The 19,767-nt window shown below is 44.6% G+C and overlaps 1 protein-coding gene across 3 annotated transcripts in view; it reads left to right on the plus strand.

Moving 5' to 3' along the window:
• Positions 1–19,767, plus strand: part of Sap-r (prosaposin) — a 100,574-nt gene that overhangs the window by 28,775 nt on the left and 52,032 nt on the right. For all 3 annotated transcript variants that reach the window (XM_075694306.1, XM_075694301.1, XM_075694311.1), the window contains 4 exons: positions 3,530–3,633; positions 6,501–6,666; positions 7,202–7,314; positions 13,838–14,003. In XM_075694306.1, the coding sequence (XP_075550421.1) occupies positions 3,530–3,633; positions 6,501–6,666; positions 7,202–7,314; positions 13,838–14,003 (549 nt within the window). The remainder of the gene's footprint in view (positions 1–3,529; positions 3,634–6,500; positions 6,667–7,201; positions 7,315–13,837; positions 14,004–19,767) is intronic.

The raw sequence follows: 19,767 nt of genomic DNA on the forward strand, positions 1-19,767 counted from the left end.
TGCTAGAATATTTGCGACCTCTGCGAGTTGCCAGTGTGAATGAGCCCTTGGTGTGCTCCTGGTGGTCATGCACCAGCGTGCCACAATTTGTGTCTGCAGTGCACGTGTGATAATAGGGTAGCCAGTAAGTTGGACAGGTTTGTGGCAAGACCACCACTGCTTTTTTCCAGCTATGAGAAAGCCTGTAAAATATGAAAAACAAAAAGATGTTACTGCACTCATGTGCAATCGTATTGTAGTGCCCTCAACCGTGCTTTGCGCGAATGAGGCGTGCACGCAGACTGTGGCGAAGCGAGTGGCCGCCACTCCCAGCATTGGCTTGCCAGTGGAACAGCTCCTTCCACGACAGAATGTGAAAAGGACATGCTGCCATCTCTGATAAGCGATAGCCAAGTCACCGAAAGCCGTGTGCGCGCTCCATTCAGTCCTCTTGTCAGTGCTGTGTTCGTCTTCTTTCATCATTATCCTGTTTTCTAGTGCTGCTTGCTTCAAGTTCAGTAATGTACCAACCAGCCCAATTCAACACTCTACTGAAGCACACATTTGTGCTGGGGTCGTGCTCGAGGGTCGCGGGCGGTGGCGAGCATGATCTTGAGGGTTGCTAGGGCAACCGTGGCCGTCTGCTAGTCTCACGCTGGCCGGCGTGACGAGAGGGATGCTGATAGTGGCTTCTGTGGTTGTGTTGCTGACGAACGTTGGCCAAAGACAATGACATGACGAGAGGCAACGGTGTGACGTGTACGACTTGAGCGAAGGCGAGATCCGAAGGCATTTTAGGTGCCCCAAAAACAGAATGCGATAGATTTGCAACGAGCTGAATATCGCGGACCACAAGATTTCGTAGCATTGACACTGCGACGTAAGTGCTGTGCATGCTATGTTTTTTTTTTTTTTTGCTACGGGTTGTTTTCATCAGTGCGTCTGCAATGTAGAAGCTATTGGGTTGTTGCAACCGTTAGTCAATCGCATCATTACTGCCATCGCTAGGGTCATTACGGTTTAGGGAAAAGAAAAAGGGGTGTGAGATTTCTCTCCTCACTGCAGGAGAAAACTGCAGTCAAGAATGCTTCCTTGACTGCGCCAAGATTCTCGAAGTTGTGGGATGTGTGGATGGAACTCTCAATCGCAATCGTCCGCCCTCAGCTCAGCCATGGCTAAACGAAATCCTATTAGAGCCGTGGCCTAAGTGCAGATAACCGCTTTGATTGCTTAAAAGGACCCTGAAACGATTTAGATGTTTTTGTACAAACGTACCGAGTCGTTAGAGTAGGTCCTTCTGATCATTAATTGACGCATCTAAGTGCTCCGCGTAAAGCTTGTAATTTATTATAAGGTTCTAAATATGTACATCGCTGCCGATCACAGCACATCGCTTGGCTGAATTTTAAGCCGCCTCTACCCATTTGACATCATTTGCCTTAGTGACGTTAGTAGGCCGAGCAATCCGATTGGCTGCCCGGGGCGCGTCATCAATAATTTTTCGAACTTTATGGTGAACAAATGTTGTTCAATAGTTGGAATCTTAGTTAATTTGTTTCTATGAAAAGAAAGTAACAGAAAGACAATGAACAAGAACAATTTCTCGCTACACTTAAGCACTTCCGGCACACAGCAAGCGTCGTCTGCTTCTGTTACAACGTGCTCCATTTTGACGAGAGGTCCGCGGTCAGAGTTGGTCTCAGTATTTTCGCGAGCACCATGATTCGACTTTGTTGCATTGCGGGCTGTAAACGTAGCGACTGGGAATATGTCAAGCTGCGACATCGTGTCCCTCCGCAAGATAGCAGACGAGTGGACTGGCTGTAGCGCATCGGACTGCCGCTATCCGACCGGCACCAGGATTTGCACATTTGCGGCCGTCACTTTACACCGGAGGATTACTACCGCAGTAGCGTTTCGCGAGTCTGGTATTCGGGTAAACGCAAGCGCAAGGGGACAGGGCCTGGCCATTTGGCCGTGCCGTTTCATGGGATGAGCAGATGTGAATGGTCTGCACGGTGCAGCCACCTGGTGGCACAGAGCTCAACCGCACACAGTAGCAATAACGAAATGTATTCTTCTTTGCTGCTGGTGTAAATTTGTCACAGGAATGTAATTGTTAACACATTATTTTTGTAAATGCTTAAAATGCTTTACATTTGGTTAGAGCAATATTAGCACTTTGCTTGGCTGGTTCAACTCTGCGCCAACAGGTGGCTGGACCATGCAGACTGATCAGGCCACTCACATATGTCTATGCTAAAGTTCCTTCATCAGCTTGAGTTTATGCCTCTAGCCATCCTTCGAAACGCCCAGGCCACCTTTGGTTACCGGAATGCCAGACAGGCTTGGCGCTGCGACAGAACGCTCGCAACGCACACTGCTTCGATAGCTCTTGCTTGGGGTCGACTGCCAACCAGGTGGCGGAAAGTTTGGAGAAGCTTTGCGCACTCGCTCCTAGAGAACCGAAGTCGACGACACGACGTGCCATCATGACGCAGAGCCAGTGAAGGCGGAGCTTAGCCCCGATCACTTGGCGAACGAGTTGAGGAGAAAATGCATGAATATGGAGGAGGGTAACTTGTAATCGTCCGTCACTCTCTTAATGAGACGCTTCACACTAGTTGTGGTGCGAATGATTAACTGTAGGTGTACCCTATGTGTCTACAAAATTTGTCCGGACCGTTTCAGGGGCCCTTTAACGTATGGCGCACCACCTAGCTGCAAAAAAAAAAATAAAGAAAAAAAATAAAGCAATGCAGATAAAATTAATCCACTAGCTGTCTGCGTCGGAAGCACAGTTATTACTGGAAATTAAATGCACAAGTGTTGTACACAAACCAATATCTTTTTTCCGAACTAGCAACATCTGTCAATTATTATATCGTCCCCAATGTACAAACAAAAAACAAAAATGATGACGTGACCTTGCAACAGAACACCGCTCGTTCATTGATCTCTCTCGTGCCGCGATATTCCACTCTTTCTCCGAGTGACGTCATCTTGACGTAACAGCCAGACTGAACCGTTTCCAAAGCGAACCGTTGTAGAATACGGCCTCTGTTTGCTGGTGGAAGGCCTCTTTGTGAACCATGCTTGCATACTAAATATGGTACTCCTTGTTCAATCTGTTATAATTGAGAATTTGATGAAAGCTCATCTGGTGAGGGAAGAACATGGCTTTTCTTTTATTCTTTTTTTTCTGTTAGTGAGAGTATGTTTTTCTTCAGCCTTGTTCAGTCTGTGTTTTGTGGTGTGTGATGGTAATCTACCAACTGTAGAGATCAAATGCTTTATAATTGCATCTTGACTTGAAAGAGAAATAAAAGATGTTTGCAGGGTTTTAGTTATATGGAGCATTATAGCAAGCTTTATTTTTGCCCTGCCAGACCAGGGAGTAGCTTTTAAATGATATATAATAGATAGGAAAACTGGAAATCCAGTGAGTTGTATTGCTGCTTTAAAAAGCTTTAGTTTGAGGTGTGATCTCTAGGTTATTTTGTACAAAAATCGGCCTAGTCATCTCTGCAATATCTTTCTTTTTTGGTAGCACTGCCCCCGAAAGCTGGGGCTGTTTTGGACTCGCCAGATTGCGAATACTGCAAGATGACTGTTGAATTCTTCTATGATGAGCTCAAGAAGAAAGAAACTGAGGTTTGTGGCTCTGTCTTTTTTTCATGTTACACTTAAATTTCATCAACAGTGTTGCAATGCTACATTCTATGAATCCAATTTTATGCTTGTGCATTAAAATTTCTTTAGGAGAAATGTGCATCCTTTTGTTTGAGTACTTTATGCCTTAAGGGGGGACACTGTACTTCAAATAATGTCCATGACGTCTTCTATCAATATTCATGAAACTTTCTATTCTTGTTAAGACTTTTGTGCTGATTTCAAATATGTAATTATTTTTCCAATAGGCCATTTAGTTCTGAAGGTAAATGAAATTCATTGTTCATAACCTGCACAAACAATAGGGGGAAAAAAATGCGCTACAAAATTCATATTGGCTTATGCCTGGGTACTAGAAAACATAAGGAACACAATGGTAGGAATACTATTTTGATACAACAAATATTAGTAATTTTATAGCAATTCAATCTTTACTGTTCGAATTGTGGCTACCCCACTATCTGATCTAAAGCAGAATTGAAAATTTTTAAAGCATAAATTCCAAAATCTGACCCTACCACTGTGTACCTTGCACACTCAGCTACAAGCCAAAACAAAAATTATGGCTCTATCTGCTTTGAAGGCAGAGATATCGCCGCGGCAAATCAGCAACAAGTCAAAAGTCGGTGTTTTGAGAAAACGAGAAAAAAGGAATACATTCACTTTTAATCAAAAGTACAGAAATAATTTTGCATTATTCTGCAGTGAAAGTGGCAAAAAGCCACCAGGAATATAGTCGCTCTGACCACGGCCACCCAAATGCGGCAAAAACATCGTTATTTAGCGCCGTTCGCCGATTCCCGGTGGCTTGCATCGCGCGCGCGGCAAGGTTGTCGTTCACGCGGGTCGAGCTCCGCGCCGACGCGATATCGCCGCAACACGCGCAAGTGATAACGATCTTTATGGCGAGGCCAGATTACCGTTCGCTTTTGCCTCCTGCGACGCTGCCGCCGCACACCTTGCACTTGACAAACGACATCAGTGCGTTCACGGAGTCCTACTGAGGATAGCGAAGCCTGCCTCGGCGTCGACTGGCGCGGCTGCAACGCCGTCGGCGCGAGTGAGCAAATCCGACACCCGCTTTGTTGCTGGCGTTGACGCAAGAACTCGAAGTTTTTTTGAGCATTCATCTCCCTCTGCAACAAATCCGCACGCTGCAACATTGCAGTGTCACGCCGAACGCGGCCGCTGTCTGTAATGATTTCACTCATTTGTGAGCTGGCTAAGCCTACTTCGGCATCGTCCGCGGTTTCGGCATCATTTGCGGTTGGCGGCGAGCTACTCTCGATGCTTTCAGAAGGAATGGAGCGCTTTTGAAAGTTATAAGCTGATCGCTTCTTCTTTTTGCCGAACTTGTGCCTCGTGGCGAACTTTCCCGGTGGATCGGACATCGTTGGGCATGTGCCAACAAACCTACGAGACGCGCGGTCGCGTCGCCTCCGGAGTGGAGCAGACGATGGGAACCTCGCGCAGCCAACCACAGCACGCGTTTTTGGTCACGTGCGCTAGTCAACGAATCGGATCGCGCGTTCGGGCTTTTTTCCTCCCCGGATTTCAACGTCACTGGCGTACCGACGGAGTCACTTTTGGCGGGAAATTAAAGAAGGAAGGCTCCTCTTTCCAACGAGACCAAGATGGCTGAGATCGCGCGCATAGAAAAAGAGCTACGCGCCGCGATAAAAAGGGCTGTTTTTGCGCGGAATTCAGCTCACAGTGATGTTATAAATTGATATTGCGGACGAAATACTCTTCCCTGAGATTCGAGACTTGGTGAATTAAAGGAATATTAGCTGTAGGTATCGAAAATTTCATTTTCAAAAAATCGATTTTTTCGTGATTTTTTCGCCGCAAAGACCCGTGTCCCCCCTTAACTTGCTGAGAACAATTTTAATGCTTGACATTAGCTGCCTATAATGCCCAGTTGAGCTAGGACATGATGTCCTTTTTCATTTTCTTTGCTACAAGGCACAATTTTGCACATAGAAATGATTTGTGCCTTGGAAGAATCATGACACTTGGCTGTTATTTCTGTATTCTGCTGATAGCTATAACATTGAGAAGTGCTCATATGAAAACGAGCCCGCAGTTGTCGGAATACACTGTCCTGTAGACACTTCATCTTGCTGTGAACCATCTGAATGTATCTGAAAAGTCTGTCGTACCGTACTGAGGCTGCACGCAAGTTCGAGGTGAATTGCATGTACAACAGCACAAGTAAAGATAACAATATATCCTGGCATTGGGGTGGAAGTAGTTGCGTGGAAATAATTATAATAGACACAGCAGTTCCAAGTTTGCCACTTGCTGATCACAAGTGCTTGGATAAATTAGCAGAGTGGAAGTAGTGTACAGTGCTCATTGCATGAGGACAGTAAAGACTGCATTAGTGAATACTACTAGTTGGTCATTCCAAATGGGTAGCTGATGTCCGCATCACAGCTGCTTATGTTAGTGGAGGAACTTGGAACATGAAATACGATATATACATATCTTTTTATTACAAGTAGCGATGCAAAAATTTGCATAAGCTTAACTTTGTTTTACATCATTTGACACTGTGTTGTTTTTGTCGCATGTGGCTCATACATAACCCAAATGCCAGCTGCACTTGTCATCCTTTCACCTTCGTGGCATGCATAAGGCAAATCTTGAAGCTGTTCCTGATATATAAGTGCACCTGGGCATTAGTATTTCTGCTCTTGGGGATTTCTCATTGGTGCTTCGTTGAATAAGCTATCTTATTGGCACCAAGCAGCTTTGGCACCAGGCTTACAAGTGTGCACCTCCAAATTTGAATTAAAATTATACACACAGTACACAGTACTATGTTCTGCTGTGAATCTGTACAGGAAGAAGTCAAGCGGATAGTTGAGAAACTTTGTCAGCTGTTCCCGAGCAGCAGCAGGGACAAGTGCATCAGCACGATCAACACCTATGTGGACATGGTCATATCCCTCGTCCTTCAGGAGTTCACCCCTGAGCAGATCTGTCAGCAACTGGGCTTCTGTGCCTCAAGTGAGTGGGATGTCACTGCACCTTTATTTGTTGTTTGTTGACAAATGCCTTGTGCCTGCAGGTTGGTTGGTTGGTAGCTTTGTGGAGTTGGCAGCAGGATGATATTTGTAACTCTTTTGCAGCCACATTCTATTTTGTCAATCGAACATGAAAAGGTAGATCAGTGTTTAAATATTAGCTAGCTGAAAAAAAAAAAAAATGGCCCTGCATAGAGGTAGGCCTGTGTAGTATCTTTTGCTTGTGGTACATACCAGCAGTAGTATCACTACAAGTATCAATGTCTCGTTTTTACCAAGTCAGTGCTTTTTCCTTTTAATGCGACCCATTTAAGTTTTGCAGTTCTCGTGAAATAGACCAGTAGCGGACTGTTCATGAAATAGACCACTAGATTTCAAACTGCATGTTGAGGCTGCAAAGTAAAAACAAGAACAAAAAATCGCAACACCTGGGTTTTCGTACTTTACCTCACAGTAGTGCATTATTATGGTGTTGGTACTCTATTAATACATCCCTTTTGTGCATGTTACAATTCCAGCAAATGTATCTACGCCAGTTGTTCCGCCCAAGAAAGTCTCAGATGACACATGTGACCTGTGTATGGTTGTGGCCAAGTTTGTCTATGACAAAGTGAAGGATGAGAGAACTGAGGTTTGTTTTGCCATTTTTTTTGCAATGCATATGCTTTTGGTGTCGATATCATGGTACATTCTCACCAAAGTTGAGTCATGGAGGCTGATACAGTTAGGCCCCTTTTACCAACAAACTTGAATGTGCCTTAAAACTCCTTAAAAATAAATGGGCATTTTTCTTGACTTTCTTGAAAACTGGGGTTGAGGGCAACTTTTGAGCTTTCAAAGCAACAAACTCCACATCGTGGTTATGCCATGGACACTGTCTATTGGGAAACAATCCCAGATTATTTTCTTTTGGGAGTGTTGCTAAATCACTGCAATGTGGCGTGTCCACAGCCACCAACAATAGGCTTGTTTAAATCACCATTGCCATTGGGGATCTAGCCAAAACCGAATCAAGTGACCAAGCCAGGCCACCATTTTGTTGTTTTGCTTGTTGGTTTATATTGCAGCCATCGTGGCTCCATTTTTGTGCCCTAGGCTCTAGAAATGCCTGGCAGAAAGTAAGTTTCAGCCATTTGGCATTAACATGACAAATATTTTTGACTGGAGTCGGACACTACCAACCATCATGCCAGAAAGCATATGAAGTCATTGCAATAGGAAAATCAACTTTGCTGCAAGAAATTGCGGCTAAGAAGGAGATTTTTCAGTGTATGTGTATGAGTAAGTTTGTTTCTCCCTCTCTGAATATTGGCCTTCAGCATCCTTGAAATCGATAAAACTTATTCTTGGGTGAGTTGGTTGATATGTATTGAATGGATGGAAACAACTTTATTTAAAGAAGAGGACAGGACACCACAGGCACCCGTTGTGTCCCGTCCTCTTTGTCCGTGTTCCTTTGCCCTACAATGGCTTCAATCCTTGAAAGCATTTAATTGTCTTTGTAAATTGGCCCAAATGTTCTGTACAAGCCCTGACTCTGTTTTTCATCATAAATAATTTCTGTGCTGCCATTCAAACCTTTTTGCTTTGCACATTCAGCCTGCCATTTTTTTTTTAATCTACAGATGGGTTTTTGTTGAAAAGTGATGCTCTCGTCAGAGCAAGGTATTGCCATATTATATATTTATGACGTGCGTCTTTGTTCAGCCTTATTTGGTGCATGTTATTCTACTCCTGGCACTTCAGCTCGCATGTTCCTTATAGGCTTGCACACATTCTCCCCTTTTGTCTCCCTCAAAAAGTGCCCTCTCTGCTTCTTTTTTTCTAGGTATACTTGAATGAGGTGTGAAATACATTTTGTGAAAACGGACAGAAAAAAAAAGACAGTGAAGTGCCAAACTACCAACAGTTTACTGACAGCCTCAGAAACACACACCCGCCGTGGTTGCTCAGTGGCTATGGTGTTGGGCTGCTGAGCACTAGGTCGCGGGATCGAATCCCGGCCACGGCGGCCGCATTTCGATGGGGGCGAAATGCGAAAACACCCGTGTGCTTAGATTTAGGTGCACGTTAAAGAACCCCAGGTGGTCAAAATTTCCGGAGTCCTCCACTACGGCGTGCCTCATAATCAGAAAGTGGTTTTGGCACGTAAAACCCCAAATATTATTATTATTATCAGAAACACACGGAAAAAAGATAACTTCTGCGTGTGCGCAGAGAGCCAAGGTGCGACGTAGAACAGCATGGTCATGATAGCATATATTGAAGAAAGCACATATCTGCAGAATACAATATGATAGATGTATCGCTGACACAATCAGATCCTTTCTTTTTAATATAGAATGCTTCCAACAACTTCCTGGCAGTTTGTTCCCTACTTTTGCCGAGAATCCAAACTTGTTTAAAGCACGGTGTACAACGACAGGCTTTACAGTGCGCAGAAAAATGCACATTGTCACACTTACCAATACTATTAGCATGCTCCCTCAGTCTCAGTTGTCATTAATACAACGTCCCGTTTGTCCAGCGTAGGACTTGCCATTATCTGAGGCTGTTGATAAACATTTGATAGTTTGGCGCTTCACTGTCCTCTTTTAAAGTGAAGCTTTCTTTGCCTCTTCCTTGGACTTTCCCACTGCTGCTGCTTCTGTCTGACACACCGTGTTGGGGGGTGGTTCAGAGTGTGTGTATACATGACAGGAGCGAGACAGAGAGAAAAGATGTGAGAAACTTGCGAGAAACTCGTTTAGACCCCACCACGTCGAATTTGCGCAATGCTCTCTGGAGCTTCCTGCATGTTGCCACATTAGCCTTTCGACAGCTGTAATTATCCATTACCCCTCTCAAAAGCATTGCAGAGACTTCAGCACTTCCTTTTCTACTAACGTACGAGTCCAGAGGGGATGTAGATAGAACTGTAGAGAGGAGCAAGGGAAGGAGGCAGTTCCCATACAAGGAGAGGGCGGAGGGAGGGGGGGTGACGTGAGAAGGCAAGGGAGCACTACTACCATACGACAGCGGTTGCGAGGAAACTAGATAAGCTTAATTTCAAGGTACGGTACAGTACGTACCTGCTATATCCGACAAATAAACACCATGCAAATATGTCAAGCGAACAAACTACGCAGGGCGTGAAGAAGCAGAGCCAGATTAATTAAAGCACGCCGCAGGGTCCAGGCAACACTGGTCAACCGTCAAATCAACACTTCTGTGCTCGCTGCAGTAGCTTTGCATCTATGGCATTGCTAGAGGTCACAAATTTGATCCCGACTGTGACAACCGCATTTCGACGTGGGCGGAATAGAAAATGCATGTGCACTTGGATTTTGGGACATGTTAAAGAATATCACGGCGTCAAAATTAATTCGGAGACCGCCACTGCTTGCCTCATAATTGGATTGTGGTTTTGGCTCATAGAGCCTCGTAATCCAATTCAAGTTTAATATTTCTGCCACAATGCGATGTGCCATGTGAGGTAATGACAATGCTCAACCCTCTCAGAGGTTATGAAATATGGCACACAACGCCTCAAGCAAACACCTGTCCTTGTGTGTTCTGTGTACTATGCAGACAAACAGCAGTGGTGCATGCAAGGTATTGTTTAACATCAACTCTCCACTCTTATGTTTGACTAAACGTTGAAGAAATTAAGCTTTTGCTGTCAACATCACCGCTAATTATCATCAATCAAAACAACCAGCATAGAAAGCTTCACTTACATAGATTCCCACAGTGCGTGGGATCTGCGTAATTTTTTTTCTATCCCTTTTCACAAACTGTGTTTCGCGCCACATTCAAGTATACCTAGGAAATCTAAGCACCAACTTGCCCACCAAGTTCTTTTGGTCTTCTCTGCTTGCCTGCCTTCTTGGCTTTTTCCAGCTGCCACTTGTAAACATTTGTTGATGCACCCACGACCACTCCTAAAATTCTGCACAGATTGACAACAAGGAAAAAGGAATTTCAGCATTTTAGCATACCTCTAAGTTCTTGCAGTGTTCATTACACGTTGCAGACACTTGGAAAGGCTACATTCATTTCAACTTACACAGTTCTTGCAGCGTGCTGCAACTACTTCTCTGAATTTTTAGGGTTGGCAGTGTCCATTGTAAGGATTGGGTGTCGTGGTCACGAAGTCGGGCATCATACAAAGGATCACAACCGACAACCGCGAGCCTTCGAAAAGTGATGATTGGTTTTCGTGCAGTTACGCTGACAAAACCAGTCATCGTGTGACAGGCCACTGAATGAATACATCGCACTGTAACATGAGTACCACAACGCCTGTGCTTGTATTTATATTTAGTTGTGTCCAATATGAATCCAAAGATGCTTTCGAAGTTGAAATGCACGAACTTTAGCACTCGCCAGCTGTCCACATCAAGTTTGAGCCGAGGTTGATTTTGCTCGATGGAGGTTAGCCGCAGTGTAGCAGCCAAGTTCATGTATTTGCCAGCATTAGACCTGCACTGAACGTACGCAATACGATAGGAGCTTCTCTTGTAGTTCAGTTTTGATCGTAGTGGCTGTAGGTCTTTAAAAGGGTGATAGTGCGTGCAGAGTGTTTCTACGACACAAGTACAGTGCATTTGTTTACATAGGCATGTACAAGGGGGGCCACTGATTGCTGTTCACTTCAAATACAGTGGAAACCGCACGTTGCTGACATGAGCTAATGACAAAATGCGGCAAAGCATACAGGTGAGTGCATGAGAGGCGTCTTGTCACACTGAGACAAGCAGGTAAGAGTGTCCCAGACACTTTGAAAACAGTGACTGGGCGGTCATATGTAATAGGGGGAAAGCAGGTATCGCTTATTTTGATAGCTGGGTCTCACTTTTCATGCTCTTCATCAGGCATATAGTTTGTGTGTTCACCTGCCATGGTTGGTTAGTGGCTATGGTGTTTTAGCTGCTAAGCACGAGGTCGCGGGATCGAATCCCAGCCATTGCAGCCGCATTCCCCCACTACGGCGTGCCTCATAATTAGTGGTTTTGGCACATAAAACCCAATAATTTAATTTAAGAGTTTGTGTGTTTGATAGCATATTGTTAGAACAAACTCTGCACACATAAGTGCTCGTTTAGAGAGTGTGTAGCTTTCAAGTGAAAATGCTGATGCCTGCTGTACTCCCATGACAACTAAGCAAGGTTGTTGTTTATGTTCCAGTATGGAAGGGGCCACAACTTGTTGCCTGTTTGGCATAAGAGGCAAACTGTGCTTCTTGGTAGCTAAGAAATTTGTCAGTATGACCATACACACAGATCTACTACTCTATGTAGTCGCATTTCATTTATGGAAGAGCCGGTGAGTGTGATCGGCAGCCTTCGGTCAAGAACGGTGACGTATCAGTGTTGTCACCGCGCTGCGTCGCCGCTTCCCACTTTTTGTGTGTGTGTCAACTATACTAAGAGTGGTTCACTTGAGGTCAGTATGGCTAGGAGTGAACTATAAAAGCAGGTTCATTCGTCCAACTTGCTTATGATGTAGTTCAGCTCCGCTGGTAGTGCATGAACTCATTTGCTTTGCCAGGCCTAATTAAGCTGCAATGAAAGAGATCAATACCATCTCAAACTCTGATGTGGACAGCCGGCAAGGGCTGGAAATCATGCATTTTGGTTTGAGCTTTAATAAATAAATGTATAAAAGCGCAGTTGATGCAACATTTGCATTGTCCGTGTTGTCACCGCGCTGCGTCGCCGCTTCCCACTTTTTGTGTGTGTGTCAACTATACTAAGAGTGGTTCACTTGAGGTCAGTATGGCTAGGAGTGAACTATAAAAGCAGGTTCATTCGTCCAACTTGCTTATGATGTAGTTCAGCTCCGCTGGTAGTGCATGAACTCATTTGCTTTGCCAGGCCTAATTAAGCTGCAATGAAAGAGATTAATACCATCTCAAACTCTGATGTGGACAGCCGGCAAGGGCTGGAAATCATGCATTTTGGTTTGAGCTTTAATAAATAAATGTATAAAAGCGCAGTTGATGCAACATTTGCGTTGTCCGTGCAATGTTTTCACTCAGCCAATCAGCAGATTTGTTTTGTCGGTGTCATCGGCATAAAAGCCTGTTGTGCTACGATGACTCACTGTTGTCGGTCATGTCAGCATCATCCTAGTGTGATAATATAGGTCTCCGATTGACACATTCTCCGAACTAGTTGGCACGCGCATCATAACTGCCCATGCTGTACAAAATGTTTCTGGTGCTCGCCGCCAGGGTACAGCGCATGCGCGCTCGAAGCTTGCAAAAGGCAGTTTGGCAGCCTTTTGAATGTCGTCGGCTTGAGCAGCTTGCTGTATACACAACTCTTTTTTTGGCAATTAACCCACACCTTGAATAACGCATGCCTCTGAAGATGGCTTCACAGTGAGGATGCGGGCAAGTTGTTTGTGGAGAATATAGACGTGCCCTCTTGTAGGAATGCCAAACTTGTCAGCATCTCAGTACCCACGTTGACTGAATTGAATGTTGTGTGGCATCAGTGCCACAATTACCCCAGCATCCGCTTTTCGGCAAATACACCAAACGTAACACCATGCAAAGTAAACTCAAGAGTTTGCAGTAATTTGAAAATTCTGCTTCATATTTTGTGTGCTTTCCTTAGTGATCATTATGGGCCTAGGTACTTTCAACAGTGAGATTTCTACTGTGCAACAGAAAAGGGTATATTTAAATGGTATATTGGTTTTCAATACCTTTAGCAGAACTGGTTTCCCAATGGGAGCCTGCTGTAATCTATTTTCGGTGCTAAAATAGTGACTGTGAAAGAAGAACCTTGAAGAACATATCAAAAGGAATTTATACTGTAAGTCTCTTGAGGAAAGTTAGTATGATGTGCCAATTTAGACATTACATAGAAATAAAGGAAGATTCTTGCTATAAAATAAATTTAATTTTGGTCGTACAGTATTTAACCATGTATTAGTGTTCTATATATGTGTTTTTAATTCCATTTCTTACACAAATCTCCCATCTTGCCACGTTTCTTTTTAATTAAACTGATATTTTACATGCCAGTTTGTTTATTGGAATCAAAAGAACACTTCGAGCATATAGGCATGGGCATCAAATAGTGCAGTTCTTTCTGTTATTTAGTTAATGTTGACAAAGCTTTTCCCTTTGCCAACCATTGGCTTTGGATTGTTCTTTTCAGGAGAAGGTGAAGGAAGCACTGGACCAAGTGTGCACTATGCTGCCTGGCCCACTGGCGCAGAAATGTGTTGATATGGTCAACACCTATTATGACATGCTGGTCAACCTCTTCCTCCGGGAACTTGTCCCTGACCAAGTGTGCAAAGAACTCGGTCTGTGCCCCTCCAGTGAGTGCCGCCCACTAACGATGATAGCCATTTAGGACATTTTAGGCTTTTCTTATAGTACGACTCCCCTACAGGCACCTTCATACAACTGTCATTACAGGCAGCCTTGTGGCATTACTTTGACTGTAGATCACTTTGCTTCAAAGGATTCTTTGTATGGTCCTGACTTCAAAGTGAATTGCGCAGATTTGCGTTTGTAAACTAAAGTTATTCAGTCTCAAAATCAAAGCATCTATTTTCGCATTTAACTCGTCCAGTGACGTCATAAGTTGCTTCCATTGACAGCTACATTTTCATGACCGGAAGCTTGCATATTAAGGTGGCCATGTCACCGCAGTAAGTGCCCACACTATTTGATTGCGTCTTTCTGGGAGCACGTGCCATTGTTAGTGATTCCATGGGTGGGTCAAGTGAGACCTGAGCAGGATTTGCTGCTCTCAGCTTTCTGAGATCAGAAAAGTAAGGGTGGACAGGTGCTATGAAAATTGAGGTTAATCAAATTTCTTTTAGTGCACAGAAGTAAAAATAAGAACAGTACGTTTGGAAGAAGTAAGAAGGCGTGTCCAGAAAAAAAGGGAAGTACCACATACTCTTGTGTAAGAGCCCCACCCCTAAATTTGTGCTTGTATTAAAAAGAAAAAAGTACTTCAGGAATTATTTCTGCATAACTACACTCCCCTTAACTAAGTATGCACTTCATAAGCTGTGGCTGCATGGTGTGGGCTCCTCTTTGTCCATTTGCTGTCTTTACAGCTGATAGTGGGAAGCTTGTTTACCTGAAGCATCGGGGTCATCACAAAATTTGCATCTTGGTGCCGCGCAGCTTATCCTGTTGCACTTTCTGTTTGTGTGTAACCATTTGGGTAGCATGAATGCCCCATCATTTTCATTTAACAGTGGCTGCCATAGTGTGGCAACAGCTCGAGCACTTTCACACTGTGCATGTGGATTTATACACTTTGTTCGTATGTCTATGAAATGAGCTTTGGTTGCTCCTGCACTGCCTTACACTTATGTGGGCATGTAAATTCATGTTTCACATGAAAACCTCAGCAGTGTTTCTTGGCACAACCTTATGGGCAGCATGAAGTCCGAGCTCATGTTCAAAGTGAGCTTCACCTATGAATAGCATGCATTTGCGGTAAATTGAACTCTGCGGCTGCAGCTCCATGTGCTACGTGCCAGTGGGGACAAATGAGATGGCAATTGAAGCTAGAATAGAGGCTCCCAGTGGTTGTTGTATACGGTGGCAAGCATGCCTGTTTTTCATAGCTGATGCACATTTAGTTGCATTTTACTCATGTACGGGCTGTACCCAACAGAAATTTTAGGATTTAGTTTAGCCGATACACAAGAATACAGGGCATGCTTCAAGTTGAAGTACCTAATTGGCAGTGCCCCATTTCTGCCCCCATGTGATAATTTCACTCTTCAGATATTTTAACGTTTGTTTTTGTGATTGCTTTCTTGATGAAAAGGTAGTAAAATTTCAGTACATCACTTTTTTTGTTTTTGTTTGTCGGGGAAGAGGAAGTGATGCACAAACTGCATGGCCAGCCACTCGCAATGAACAGTATATTTCGCCACATACACTGCCAAAAATTACTGCAGCATGCTGCTGTGGTCGACTAGGAACGCACATTTCTTGAGCAGATTAGTATACTAAGTACAGTACTCTGATGTCAGCACTCTCTTGGCAGCTTATGGCTTTGGCAACACCCATAATAGGCTAATAAGTGAGCAAAGACTACCTGCTAAACCTTGCATTGGAGAGATGCTTTAAGGGTGTCCTACGACACTCTTGAACAAAGTTGTGTAAATGTTCTTGACAGCTGGGAGCACCATTTCATGAATATCCTCCAGTAGGAAGTATTTGAAAGCGCTGCGTACAGGTGGAGTTACTGGCAATCAATGATTACCCTTCAACCCCCACGCAATGCTCCTGCTCCTTCCATACCATGCATGCTGGAGGTTATGGAGGAGTCCCTCATTGCATGGTGGCACTCATGAGTGCTTTCGTACATGTGGAAGTTTTGGAGTCAGTACCAAGAGTTCTGTGGTCTCCCTGTGAGATACAGAATGCCATAGACTAATTGTGATGTAAATGGGTGCCAGCATTGCACGAATAGCACTATACTGCTGTATCTTACCACTTCCCACCAATGCTGGCATAAGATCGTTATCTTACTCACCTATTGCTGTGTCCAGCATGTTCCCAGTACAGTCGAACCCAACTATATCAAGCCCGTTTACATCGAATTATTCTATATATAGAATAATTTTTGGACACGGTATAGTTACAATGAGTATATATAGCAAAAATTGCGCTTACATCGAACAAAAATAGCAGCGACTACCGATATATAAAAAGTCAAGTGGCGAAAAAGTGCCCCCAGAAGTTGGCTTTCCCTCGTGGTAGCGGGGAAACCCGGCGGCGCGGCTCCGTCCAACCGCTCTCCCTACTGTGATGGCGCTGTCTCGGGCGAGCCGTTGATACCCCCCTGCAAAATATGATCCTGGCCCGCCCGCAGCGCTTGCTCAGACAGCCAATCATAGGCTCTTGTGCCCTCGTCATGCAAGATGGTGAAAGTGCGAGTTGTCTCGCTGCTTTTCTGGTTCATTGTGTGTGAGCCTTGTGGGCCTTCTCCCGCAGTGTTCCCGTGATGAAGCAGCAGAATTTGCCTTTTGTCGTGAAGCTCAAAATCATAAATTGGGTCGAACGCGGTGAGAAGTCAGATGTCCTTGCAAGCGTACAAGATTCCGAGGAGCACTCTCAGCACAGTCGTGAAGAATAAGGGGGAGAATAGGGCTAAAGCGACCAAACTTGCGACCCAGTGCCCATGGCGCCTGATGCGTACGCACGGCCGTGTACAAGCGGTTCACCCGAAATTGCTTCAGCCGTGCTGACTTCCCCGTGCTCGGTGATGACTGTAAATTCTGATGAATGCGACGAAGCCGTTGCCGGTGTTGCCGAAGTTTGGAGCGAGCTGTCAGAATTTCCGGAAGCTGTTGACGAATCAACAGTGGACGAGTTAGTGAATGCAGATGATGGTGTCGCGACCACGGGAGAGCCCGAAAACGAAGACTACATTGCCGACATCTCACCGAGCACAAGTGAAAGTGGGCACAATGAGGGAAGCAACGACGGTCCTTTGCCCACATCCTCCGAAGTGATTGGTGTTGTTGCACTAGTCCGGTGCTTCTGCACGAATTCAGAAGGTTGCGGCCTCAGGTGCTCTGACTCCTTAGACAATGTGGAGAAGTGCGTACGTTGCAGGCAACAAAATTGCCCAAGCAGAAAAAAAATGCACGACTATTTCATGCTAAACTAAGCTAGCTTCATCAATAAAGTGATCTTATAAATAGTATGTGCTTTTATGACATCTAATTATTTAGCAGGCTTATATTGAATTATGCTCTATATCGAACTGACAGGCGTGCTTTTGCAAGTTCGATATAGCCGGGTTCGACTGTATACGACTTCATAAACATGGTTGCGACAGCAAATAGAAAAATTCTAATTAAAAAATGTTCCAGAACGTTTTTCATAATACCACTGTAGGATTGGGCACTCTAATTGGTAAGCTTTATGCTGCATTAAAAAAGAAATAAAAAAACTGGTAGCATAAAAATTGGTTGTCGGTCCCTTTAAGAAATGCAGTCAACTCTCGATATAATGAATCACGCAGGACCGCCGAAAATCATTCGTTATTTTGAAATATCATTGTAATGAAAAACTTGCGGTTATAAGCCAGTGGACAAACCTAGGAATGAAAATGACGTACCTTGGCAGTAGACACGTGTGCAGACAAGCATACTCTCATATAAAAATGTTTCACTCACTTCAAAGCTGCTTTATTTGAAGAAATCAAGGATTTTCTTGTGGCGCATGCAGCATGCACGACCGATTAGGAATGCGTCTAGATCTTCCACTTTGCACAATACCTTATCGGGTACGTCATTGCACCGAGCGATGACAGTGCGGACTTTGTTCATGGGCACTAAAACATCAATGTTCGACACAATCTCATCTTCTGTGTTCAGTGACGCACAGTCGTCTTCCTTCGGGTTGTCATCGCCACTGGAGACGTCGCGAACACAGTTAACAATCTCTTCTGTTGTCAGATCCACCACCATTAGTGCTGCGCTGTCGCTCTCCACGTAGTTGTCGAAGGAAGAGACGGTAGGCAGCAGTTTCGCAACCTCGGTCCACAGGTCTCCTGGGTTGTTGTCAGTCACCTCCAGGTCATCTTCAAGCTGCACGGGTGCTTTGACAAGCCCTGCTTTTCGCCAGCAGTTGCTAATGGTGGACAGCTTCAAGTTTCACCAAGCTCCTGTGAGCATTTCCGCTGCCTGATGAATATTGATTGCAGTCAGCTGCTTTAGCCGGAGGTTGATAATCAACTGCTGCACAAGGCGCTTATGAAATTCTGCTTTCACACACTTTATAATGCCCTGGTCTAGGGGTTGCAACAAGGACGCGTTGTTTGGCGGCAGAAACCTCAAGCAAATGTGCGTCAAGTGAACATACACAATGTGAGCAGAGCAGTTGTTGGCAACCAGTAGAACTCTTCGGTCATCCTTCCTCATTTGGTCGTTGAGTTTGATGAGCCACTCGGAAAAGAGTTCTATGGTCATTCAGGCTCGTTTGTTGGCGCGGTAATCGTACAGTACCAACATGACATTTTTCATACAGCGAGGCTTCGCGTCCTTGCTGATAACGAGTGGTTTAATTTTCTTCGTGCCTGTTGCATTGCAGCAGAGCAGGACTGTCACGCGAAGATGCAACTTCTTCCCTCCTTTGCACTGCTGCCCTTTGAAGTACATCATCCGGTCTGGCAGGAGCTGACAAAAGCATGCGGTCTCATCCGCATTGAAAATATTTTCTTCAGAGTACGATTCAGCCACCTCTAGAAAACGATCATTGCGCCAGGAATATGCGCCTTCTCTGTCAGCAGCCTTTTCCTCACCCAAGTCTACCTGCCAAGTTATTCCGTTCCTTTGGTGGAAACAAAAAAGCCAACCCGTACTGGCTTCAAACCCAGTTATTTCAAGTGCATCGGCAAATTCGCGGGCTTTTTCTTGGAGCATTGGGCCAGACACGGGAAAGAATGTTTTACAGTTTGGCATCTTTGAACCACGGGAGAACAGCTTGGTCCACATTTTGAAAGTTTCCCGAGTCGCAGCCGTTCGCTCGTAGAAGCGAGTTGCGATTCCCGGTGAAGCTTGACAATCTTGTCTCGGCCTTTCAATATGGCCGTGACAGTCGATGGGGCAGTGCCATGCTGTCTGCACACGTCAATTTGCTTTTTCTCTGCATCACTTTCCTGCAATGCTTCCAATTTGTCCTGCAGCGAAAACTGCTTTCACTTCTTGGCGCCGTCGCTAGCTGCATTTATCGTGGGACCTCGCGCGAACATCGCGAAACCTTTGTCGTGGAGTTCTTGGTGAAGATTGTGGTGAAACAGTTGGCACTCGACATGGTGATGATGATACCTACTGCACTCGCAGTTTGTTTCATGCGAGAGTTGAATTCGTAGTACTGATGTTCCTTCGTTATAAACGGGAAATAAGCTATGTGCGTTATTCTGAAATATGTGCTGTATTTAAATTCGTAGTTCTGAAATATTTTTACATTGAAGATATAGGCAATCTGGTGAGGATCTTTAAAATATTCATAAATTTGAGAAATTCGTTAATGTTGGGTTTGTAGTAACGAGATTGGGCTGTAGAGGCAGTAGCATTTTGTGGAACGTGTTGTGAA

This window comes from Dermacentor variabilis, chromosome 1, assembly GCF_050947875.1.
Source record: "Dermacentor variabilis isolate Ectoservices chromosome 1, ASM5094787v1, whole genome shotgun sequence".
In the NCBI taxonomy this organism is placed as follows: domain Eukaryota; kingdom Metazoa; phylum Arthropoda; class Arachnida; order Ixodida; family Ixodidae; genus Dermacentor; species Dermacentor variabilis.